Here is an 11,096-nt window from a genome sequence, read left to right on the forward strand (position 1 = left end):
CCCAAATTATCTTTCACCATGGATATTTGCGACATAAAAAATTTCGCAATTAAATTTGTAAAAAATTGTAATGCCCGGTTCCTGGTAGGTATTTTAAACAAAAATTTTCATTTTTGCAAAGGGACTCGATGAGCTGAGGTCCTAAACTCGTCGAGTAGAAATGAGAATTAGACGCGGGTAGAAGAGTCTACTCGACAAGTCGGAAGCCCCGACTCGACGAGTAGACCTGTCTGGATGAAACCCTAAATTCTAGGGTTTGCACCCTATTTAAACACATTAACCAGCCTCCCATGCAGCCCTCATCGTCTTCCTTAGTCCAGAACGCCCTAACTCATGTCCCTTGAGCTTTGATAAGTGTGGGAGTCATTTTTTAGAGTGTTTGTGTGATCTTGAAGCTAGAGGAAGAAGAAAAAGGAGCTAGAAGGTTCAAGGAAGCAGTAGATCCAGGGTTCAAGCTCCATTTCCAGTCCCTTTAAGGTAAAAAGTTGCTTCCTTGACTTCCTTATTGCTAGATCTCTCCATGTTGAGTTTAGGGCCATCTTTTAGCAATTTTGTGAAGCTTTTTGGAGTATAGAGTGTGATCTGAAGTTGTAACTTCAAATCCAAATCCCTTTCAGGCCTTTAGCCATAAAGTTTATGAATTTATCATGCTTTAGCCCTTCCCTTTGGCCTAGACTTCATTTTAGACTTGGAGATGGTGTTAACACCTTGCTTGCACGTAAAGTTTATAACTTTACATGTAATATCGACCCTAGGAGGTCAGATCTACGTTTTAGATGCGTTAAGCCCGATTGAGATCGGCTGTATGGATTTGGACATTGAAGGACTCGACGAGTTGCTCATATGACTCGGAAAATTGGGTCGTAGTTTCACCAATATTTTTCTAATATTGAGCAACTTGTTGAGTTTTAGAGATGACTTAGCAAGCTGGGCTCGTTTATGGACTTGAAGATCATGGAACTCGACGAGTTCAAGGATGAACTCGGCGAGTTAAGAGAAACTGTCGCATTTGAGATGAAGATGAACTCAACGAGTCCAAGGAAGGACTCGACGAGTTCAAACGGAAAGTCTCGATTCTGTTATAAGAAGAAACTCGACGAGTTAGAGGGTAACTCGATGAGTTAGATCGCAGGTTCGAAGTTCCCTGAATTATAGGACTCGACGAGTTGAAGGACCAACTCAGCGAGTTTAGTCAACCAGAATGTTGACTTGGACCTTATTGGTTTTGGGCTTTGGCCTTAGTTATGGGTTTTGTTGGGCCAGGGGTAAAATGGTCATTTTACCCCAAGATTGGATTATGGATCATGGTTTAGAACTTAGTTGCTAATTGGGTATTATGATGAAAATTGTAGTTTCGGAAGCCGTCAGGGCAGCAGCTAGGAAGTTTGGGCAACGAGCTTCAATATTCGAGGTGAGTTTACCTTCCAGTAGAAGTTGGTCTAAGGCACCAAGGCCGGCCCACTAGTAAGAGTTATAGTAGAGATAATTGTCTTCGCATTTTGGGATCGTATTTTTTGTTCCGAAATTCCTGTTTTTGATGTATAATATCCTAATATAAATAATTAAAATAGTTTTGGGTTGGTCATAATGCATTATCAACATGTATTGCTACCCCATAATGTGTTCTGTTCTTTCTGAAGATGTTCTTCGCGCTCCGGATTAAGTTTCTAAAAACAAAAATCTTAAAAGTAAACTACTAACTATAAGGGTAAATCATTCCGGAGATGTTCTTTGCGTTCTGGATTAAGTTTCTAAAAACAAAAATCTTAAAAGTAAACTACTAACTATAAGGGTAAAGAACTTACTCGTAAAACAATTAGGTCATCATGATTGTGTTCCACATCTTAAGTCTCAGAATACATGTCGGAATGCTGGAAAGCATGTATCAGAATTCGTTTGTAAATTGAGATCTGGAATGTATTGGAGTATAATCTGGAAAATGAATTTCAAAATCGCAATCCGGAATAAGTAGTGGTTGCGTGGAATTGATATTTCGAACTGTCTTTAATGGTCCGTCCAACCTGCTATTGAGTTTGAAATGAACTCGGTAATGACCCATTTCAGATACAATGGTCATTTAAAAAAAAAAAAAAATTAAAATATTATCTAAAATAAAATACCCAACAAAATTTGTTAAATTATTCAATTTCGCAAATGTTTATTCCAAAGGAATTAAATAAATAATCAAAATCTTGCATTCCTTCCACCAATTGGCAACTTTAATGCAAAGAGAAAACGTGGTGGTGCCGGTCATGACAGTCCTGGAGAAGTGGCATCATATCCAGCAGCCACGTCACCATTTTCGCCACGTCTCCCCTCCGGCGACCCCTTTTAAATTTCTCTGCAAATCCACTTCTTTCCACATTTCAAATTCAACAACCACCATGCCTGGGATCACGATCGGAGACTCTCTCCCAAACCTCCAAGTCGACACCACTCATGGCAAAATCAATCTCCATGACTACGTCGGCGACTCCTTCACCATCATCTTCTCTCACCCAGGTACGATCCAATATCGCCATAACTGTGCACAATATCGAAACTAAAAGTAGATACAAATGTTCTGAAATCGAAACTCCATGACTACAGGTGACTTCACTCCTGTTTGCACAACGGAGCTGGGAATGATGGCTGCATACGCGGATAAGTTTGCTGAAAGGGGAGTGAAGTTATTGGGGTTATCGTGTGATGATGTTGCGTCTCACAAGGAGTGGATCAAAGATATCGAAGCTTATAATGTATATTAATCTTCTATGTTTATGGTTATACCGTGTAGTTAACTAATGAAGTAGGATGATTGTTATTGTTGCAGAAAGGGAAGAAGGTGACATATCCGATCGCTGCTGATCCAACCAGAGATATAATCAAGCAGCTGAACATGGTGGATCCCGATGAGAAAGATGACGCTGGGCACAACCTCCCTTCTCGAGCCCTGCACATCGTGGGTCCTGACAAGAAGGTTGGATTCTAATATAAACTGCTACATTTGATCTTCATGATTCATGATTCATAATGATTTTCTTCATTGATGGTGTTAGATTAAGTTGAGTTTCCTGTATCCGTCGAGCACTGGGAGGAACATGGATGAGGTGATGAGGGCGTTGGACTCGTTGCTGAAGGCTTCTAAGCATAAGATAGCAACGCCGGCGAACTGGAAGGAGGGGGAAGCGGTGGTGATAGCTCCGAGTGTGTCCAACGATGAAGCTAAAAAGCTGTTTCCTAATGGTTTCAAGACCGCTGATCTTCCATCGAAGAAGGAATATTTGCGTTTTACTAATGTTTGACTTGGGTTTTCTATCTGTGTACGCATATCGATGATAAATTTTGGTATGTGCATGATGGAATGATCTTTATATATGAAGGTAGATTCGAATAATAGTATCATTTTGGCTTATGTTTACATATAAATTTACGTGTCTATATTGGCGTGATTTTTGGTGTGTTAATCTTTTGTTTCCTTTTCTCTTGCCTGTTTATTCTAGTCAAGTCTTTGCATTATGTTTTTACCACATTTTAGCAGTAAATCAAGGCAGAATTTATGCGCTAGCATTCTTTAGATTTTTTCACCTATCTTTACTATATTATTAAACACTAGTTTATAACCGCGTTCTAAAAATATTCAAAATTATTAATCACTTATTTTAAATAAATTATTAATTAAGAGAAATTATAATCATTAATTTAAATAAATTATTAATTAAGAGAAATTATAATCATTGATTTAAATAAATATGTAAATTATATCACTTTATATATTAATTTTATTTTAATTTTTATCTAATGTTATTAATTTAATGTAATTAGAGTGAAATTTAAAATTTAAAATTTGAAATGGATAATCAATAAGTTGATAAGTGGCATGTATTAATTAAGAGATATAATATGGTGACACATGACAAAAGAAAAATATAATATGTATTAATTATGAAGCTTAATATGGTGATACATATCAAATGGAGAATAAAACTATTTTTTTATTAGAATAGGAATATTACTCTTTTCTTGAAAATTAAGAGGTACAACATGTATTACATTAGGTACAATACTATTAAACATATACATACATATTACATTACATGGGATACGTAATACACTACATGGGACCTTACCCTAACACTACTAGAAACTTGAGTTTCAGCTATGGATTTTGCTACGGATTTGTTCTCTAGCAAAATTTAGACTTATAGCTAGGGAATTGCGACAGATTTACCATGTTTTTGATAGTTATTTTATTTGTTTAACATGTGGAATATTAGTGAGGATTTACTGAGGGATCAGCTATGGATCTCGCAAGTATTTATCGTGCACCACTATCCCTCGCTAATCAGTCGAAAAATGAAGGGCTCAGCTAGGGTTCAACGACGGATAAAAAATTGCACCAGCTGGTACACGTTTAGCGAGAGAACATCGACGGAAACTATACTGTGGGTACACGCATTTTGTTTTTTCTATCGCCAATCTCTAGCTGAAATTGGCACAACCCAGTTCCATCTTCACGAAATGCATTGGAATTTCTGGTACGTGTTTCCTTCCCTCCAACACTACTCACCCACTTCCATCTTTGAATGTTCTTTTAAAACACTCTACCCACTTCCATCTTTGAATGTTCTTTTAAAACACTCTGGACTCTGGACATGAATTTTGAACAGATGACGGCATAGAAGTTCCCTTCAATCTGTTAACCCACTTCCATCTCACAATCTCTGTTTGAACAGATGACGATGACGGCACTACTCACCCGATTCCGGCAACCTCTGCATTTTTAAGCTGAAAGTATTCTTCGTTAACTTTCGGATTCAGGTAAATCTCATCCCTATTAGGTTTAGTTTTAGTTCAATTGCACAATATACTTTGTTAGGGTTTAATTTCTCATTTTTTCTTTTTCAATCGATGTCCCTCTTATCTCTCAGCATTATATACATGAATAACCCTGAAAGTTAGAATTAGAACTTGATTTAGGGCTTGATTCATCATAGTTTGTCATCTAATTTATGAGAATTTAAGGATTCAGGAACACCAGTTGAGTTGTAGGTCAGTTACAGTCGCAATACCAACTCCCATGAGAAGAACAATAAGTGAGAAACGGATCTTCTTGCTGTAAAAAGTGATAAGTCACCTCAAATATGATTCATGAGGGTAAAATTGTCTGAATGGACAAGAAATTTCCGAAAAGTAAATCTTGAAGAGAAAATGGTAAGAAAAAGAAAGGTTAAAAAGGGTTAACCTGAATTGTTTGCTGAAGAAAAGAGTCTCTAAAAGAACAGTGCATGGGACGATTGCTAATTTGGTCATCTGAAATAAAACCATGAAAAAACAAACATTACATTTCCCTAAAACTAATGAAAATATTAAGTGTAAATGAACATTTTATACACTTTTGAAAGATTTTAACACAATAGGTAATGATTATTAAAAAAAAAATTGTCATCTTTAGTTGCATTTGCATGAGTTGTCTCAATTATGATCTTCCATAACCACAGGGAAGAATCACTAGCTTCCTAACCCTGAATGTTATTTCATTAATATTATAAGTTTTCACTTCCTTTTGGGGTATGTGTATCAAGAGATGTGGCTGCTATGTTCTTATGACTTATGTCATTACATTAGGAAGTATACGTGTTTTTACCAAAAAACTCTATTTTGCCCTTAATTTGCATTGGAAAGATTTGCCCCGATAATTTGGTGTTGCTCTCATCTTCTAGTTCTACATCATGTTGTGTTGGGTTGTTTCCAATAAAATCCTTTTGACACTTTTAACTGGGTTGTTTTAGAAGCTTTGTCTACCTGATTGGTTGTTATTATTATTTTTTTGGCCTCTATTTTGGCTGCTTTAGTTTCTTTCTACTATCTACTCCAGCTTCTTAAGCTAGTTTTATTTGTTTGTCTTTGTCGTAATAAAAAGATTTATGTGGTGTCATAAAAAGTCTTATTATAGATATATGGAGCAATATAGAATGTGTCATTTGAAGATATCAATAAAAAGGTTTCATTGTGGGTCTCATTTGTGTTTTGGTAGATTCTTCTCAGATTTGAACTACAAATTGTAGTTATTTGACTACAATTATTTGTTTGTTTAAGGGGCCTCATTTTTGCCGTCGCGCTGGCCCCAAATCGGCTTGGATCGATCCTGTCTCAAGGGCACAAAATCATAATCTTCTTCTTCTACTTCATATAAAATTACCAAAATACCCCCCGAAAGACTTGTTATAGGATGCTTACAGGTTCATCATCTGATTCTAATGTTTGCAAACACTCTTCGAACATCCTGACGTGCTGCTAACTGCTAAGTTTTCCATCTAAATCTTTTTATCTCTCTTTTTCTTGTTTTAATTTTAATTCTCCATTTTCAGCACGAAAAGGGATTTTCATATGTGTTCCATTGTTTTCAAAGCCATTGTTGACTTGTTCATGTTGACTTTCCATTTGACTTTGACCTCCTAAATCACTTCTAGCCAACGAAGAGCATTGTGTTTCTGTACTGGTGTTCAGTATCAAAATGAAAAAGATTAGACAATTTGAGTAATAAAAATTAATATCATTAAAAAAAAAAGCAAACTCAGAAATACCTGTTGCATGAAGGACCCATTATGCAGTTGACATGTGATCATGTAATTGAAGGAGAAATAGAAGAAGTTAATGACAATGACATTGAGAGAGAAGAGGATGAAGAAGTTGATGATAACTTGGATGATTCATCCCAAGATGATATTGAAGATGAAGACAACATATGTGATGATAATTTTGATGATGAGTAATTACTAAAAATGTGGAATGAAACAATGTATTTGGAACTATATATTGCCTAATGGACCTTATCAATAACTTTTTAGCTAAAATGATCATTTTCTTTTTCTATATACATTGCACTTTCATTTATTTGTGTATTATATCATGTTACCTTCTCTTACTTCTAAAATTTTCTATTATAATACATACTTGTTCTAACCAATAGTTTATTAATTCTTGATTTTAAGGGTTATTTTTTGACTAATGGCGTCACGAGGAGCCCGTGGTGGTGGTCGTAGTGGTAGTCACATTGGTGGTCGTGATGCTGGAGATAGAAATGCATCTTAATCACACAATAATGCAGAAAGTCAACCTTCTTCTTCTTCAGTTAGAGGATCAAACATCTTGGAACAAGTTCCAAGTAACCCATCAAAAAGGAAGTTCATTGAAGTCGATTCTGAAAAGGAGTACTAATGTTAATTTTACAATTGTTTATGAAAATGAATTTACTTGTTAATGATAATACTAATGCTAATTTTTTAATTATTTATTTTTTGCAGGATTTACGGATCAGATTTCAGTGATCAGAGCCATCGCATGTATACTGAAGACGATGTTTGACGACCCATGGACCTCATGGAAAAAAGTTGACAAAGAACATCGTGATGCAATGTGGGAACACTTCAAGGTTTGTACTTATTATTTTTATGATTTATCAAAGTAAAACTTGGTGTAAAATGGAAAAGATAACTGTATGCGTGATCTACATGTAGGGTTTGTATGTTTGGCCCGAAGCGACTGATGTTCTTGCTCGTAAGGTATGGGAAGACTGTATGAAGAAACGATTTCCTGACATAATGCGAAGAGCACGTGAAGAATCTTTAAAACTTGCCAAAGCTGCAAATGTGAATGCCTCACTAGAAGGTGATTTAAATTGGCTAAAGGATTATCACCCAAATTGGATAAAAAAGGAGTATTCGGAAAAAATGATCAATGAAGTGTGGACCACATCCAAATGGAAACGTTTATCACAATTAGGGAAAAATAACAGAAATAAATTAGAAGATGGCTCTGTTTCCAAACATACAGGGGGTTCTATATCTATTCATCAACATAAGAAAAGAACGGTAAAATGTTTGCATCTCACCTTAGTTTCCACTTAGACTATTGAATTTTTGTTTTGTTTTTTAATGTATTACTAATGGATTTTGTAGCAAGCAACACTTAAACGCCCTCCTACAGGAGTTGAACTTTATGCAAGGTTGCACACTAAACGGTCTACTCAAGAGTACATTACACCAAAGGCAGCTAAAGTTAAGGTATTTTCAATTCTTTTTTAGGAAACAAAACTTCCTACTACTCGGGTTAATGACTTCGTTAAAGCAACAAATTGATAGAAAACAAATCTTTCGTGAGTAGTAATCAACTCACAAAAGAAAAGAAACAAATTATTATCTCTAAATGTTTTATCCTCTGCCTAGTTGTAATTAAGTATTTTGTAAGTAGTAATCAACTTTAATGGAATGGAATGAACCATTCTATTCCTTATTTCATGTTTCTGTTGTTTCATCTATTTTTTTGCTATAATACGAGGCTTATGAAAGTGCTATGGTGGCTAAGTTTGGTGATGATACTAGTTGCCACCCCCTCTTGGATAATGAAACATGGTGTGATGTTTCCGGAGGAGTCAAGAAAGGAAGAATATATGGATTCGGATCTGTGTCTGATCCAGCGAGCTTTTTGGAAGGAACATCTAGTACAATAACATCCCAAGAGGTACTTTATAAAAATTTCCTATCATATCATTGTACTTACAAAGTTTACTATCATGGTATTGTACTTACAAAGTTTCCTATCATGGCATTGTACTTACAAAGTTTCCTATCATGGTATTGTACTTACAAAGTTTCCTATCATGGCATTGTACTTACAAATTTTCCTATCATGGCATTGTACTTACAAAGTTTCTTATCATGGTATTGTACTTACAAAGTTTCCTATCATGGCATTGTACATACAAAGTTTCCTATCATGGCATTGTACTTTAGGTTGTCTATGAACGTGTACGAAACGAGATGCGTGGGGAAATGGATGCTAAAGCTGCAGAAATGGAAGCTAAACATCAACAAATGCGTGAGGAAATGGATGCGAAAGCTGCAACAATAGATGTCAAACAACAACAAATTGATGCAAAATATGAAGCAATGGAGAAGATGTATGCAGCCTTGCAAAATATGATGAGAAATTGAAAATTAGAGGTAATATGATGTTAACCATTAGTATTTGATGTTTTTGAATGACTTGTTAACCTTTTGTATTTGATACTTTTGATTGTTTTGAATAATGTTTTATAGGAATGTGAACCGAAGATGATTGGATGGACATGAAATGAAGAGAGCATCTAAAATGTTATTTTGAGATTATGTTTTGTGAAAACTCATTTCCCGATGCATACTTTGGATTTCTTGGTGCTAAAATGCTATTTTGAAGTTAAACCTTTGGGAGTTTGATGTTATATGGATAGTTTTGGTTTTGGATGTTTTTTGAATGATACTTTGGTAAACTTTGATAGTTTTGGTATTGTAATGTTTGGTTGCATTGTTATTTGATGTTTTTTAGTATAAAAATTTGATGATTGTAGTATTTTTTTCTTTTAGAATCATAATAAAAAAAATGATATTACAAGTTCGCGTCGGATTGGTGAGAATAAAAAAAGTATTTTAATGCATCAATTTTGCGAGGGATTAGCTACGGAAAAAATATCATGTCTAAAGTTTGCGACGGATCAGCGACGGAACAAAAAAAAATAATGTATAAATTTTGCAAGGGATTAGCTATGGAAAAAAAACCATGTCTAAAGTTTGCGACAGATTAGCGACGAAAAAAAAGAGAAATCAATATATGAATTTTGCAAGGGATTTGCTATGGAAAAAAACTGATCACTGAAATTTTGCGACAGAAAAGCGGCGGAATGACTTTATCAAATTTTGTCGCTAATGCCCTGAGTAAATGTGTTGAGTGACATTTAGCGACGGATATTCTGTCACTAAATTTGTCGCAAGGAAAAACCTCTCCGTCGCTAAAACCCTCGCTGAGAAATTAGCCACTTCTTAATTACCTATGGAGCGAGTCCGTCGCTGATCCATCGCAAACAACATTTAGCGACGGAATAGCGACGAATACTTCCGTCTCTAAAACCCATGTTTCTAGTAGTGTAATCTCCTAAACGCAACCGCCTCAAACCCATTTTCATCGTTTCCGCCAAAGATGCAGAGATCTCCACCAACGTCTCCCACCGAAGACCGAAGGTCCGCAGCTGCCGACCTCCCCCACCGAAGATGTCCCCCCCCCTCTCTCTCTCTCTCTCCTCTCTCTTTCTCTCTCTCGATCACCATCCGAATGAAATAGAAACCCTAATTTCAAATTATCGATGACCTTGGACTCTCCAGCGAGGTATCCAGCGTCGGTGTCTCTGGCCTTGCCCAACACCTTTATTAGTTCGAAATCACTTCCCAGGTACTTACTACCTTCACTCTCACACCAACTTCCCCTTTTCCGATCATAATTCACTACTGATTGTTTCTGAAAAAAATCTCGAACAAAATCGATTTACATGGTTAAGAAAACTCAGTTCACTTTGTTTCTCCAGAGAGTCGCTGATTATGAATGTTCGTAGGTTGGCGTTTGCAATACACCAATTTTGACTTTTTTTTGGTTGACTCGCAGGAATACCTGCTCAAATCATCTCGATTTCATTCTTTCTCAGGTAAGGTCTTTCACAGTATTTCAATTTTGACCTTTTGTTTGACTGGCAATCGCAAACATATGTTCATAATACTCCGATTAACCTCAATCATTCCAAACACAGGCTTGAATCCGATTGCAAAAATATGTTACGATTCCAATTAGGTTCCACTCCGATTGCAAAAATATGTTACGGTTTTGACTTCCACCATCTATTTGCTCTCGCTCCCGTTCTATGGTGTAATCTGTAGTATTTTCTATGCCATGTACATAATCGGATGGATTGAAATTGCATTTATGATCATTTATTAGTGTGAAGGCAAGTTGTTTGATGAAATGTCTAAAAAAAATTAATTCACTTCTATGGGATTTTTTTGAACTTGTATGTTAAGTTCCAGTCAACTGTGGTCCGGTTAGAAGATAGAATGGATGTTTTATAAATATTTGGTTCCACTTTTTTCATTTTAACGGTCCAAGTAGGGCGTAGAACAGGAAACAAAGGTGGGGTGATTTCTTGTTCCTTTAATTGAATAGTAGAATAGTGTATTGTTTGGGAATCGCCCTCTACTCATTACTCTGTTTTTTTAATTTGATAACATAAATGATATGAGGAATACATGTCTTCT

The 11,096-nt window shown here is 35.8% G+C and overlaps 2 protein-coding genes across 2 annotated transcripts; both read left to right on the forward strand.

The window, feature by feature from the left end:
* Positions 1–2,384: 2,384 nt before the first annotated feature.
* Positions 2,385–3,396, forward strand: PER1 (1-cysteine peroxiredoxin 1). Its single transcript, XM_078961090.1, has 4 exons — positions 2,385–2,502; positions 2,590–2,738; positions 2,813–2,959; positions 3,039–3,396. Exons 1-4 carry the CDS (start codon positions 2,385–2,387, stop codon positions 3,282–3,284), a joined length of 660 nt encoding a protein of 219 aa, XP_078817216.1. The 3' UTR covers positions 3,285–3,396.
* Positions 3,397–8,322: 4,926 nt separating this feature from the next.
* Positions 8,323–9,144, forward strand: LOC145002169 (uncharacterized). Its single transcript, XM_078961468.1, has 3 exons — positions 8,323–8,502; positions 8,775–8,984; positions 9,081–9,144. The coding sequence occupies exons 1-2, from the start codon at positions 8,335–8,337 to the stop codon at positions 8,973–8,975; spliced, it is 369 nt and encodes a 122-aa protein (XP_078817594.1). The 5' UTR covers positions 8,323–8,334; the 3' UTR covers positions 8,976–8,984; positions 9,081–9,144.
* Positions 9,145–11,096: the final 1,952 nt, after the last annotated feature.

This window comes from Lactuca saligna, chromosome 6, assembly GCF_052625555.1.
Source record: "Lactuca saligna cultivar CGN05327 chromosome 6, ASM5262555v1, whole genome shotgun sequence".
NCBI lineage: Eukaryota > Viridiplantae > Streptophyta > Magnoliopsida > Asterales > Asteraceae > Lactuca > Lactuca saligna.

Coding starts and splice junctions, on each gene's coding strand:
- LOC145002169 (XM_078961468.1), top strand. CDS start 8,335: ATGGTGGCTAAGTTTGGTGATGATACTAGTTGCCACCCCCTCTTGGAT. Junction 8,503..8,774: donor GTACAATAACATCCCAAGAG/GTACTTTATAAA, acceptor ATTGTACTTTAG/GTTGTCTATGAACGTGTACG.
- PER1 (XM_078961090.1), top strand. CDS start 2,385: ATGCCTGGGATCACGATCGGAGACTCTCTCCCAAACCTCCAAGTCGAC. Junction 2,503..2,589: donor CATCATCTTCTCTCACCCAG/GTACGATCCAAT, acceptor CCATGACTACAG/GTGACTTCACTCCTGTTTGC. Junction 2,739..2,812: donor AAGATATCGAAGCTTATAAT/GTATATTAATCT, acceptor TTATTGTTGCAG/AAAGGGAAGAAGGTGACATA.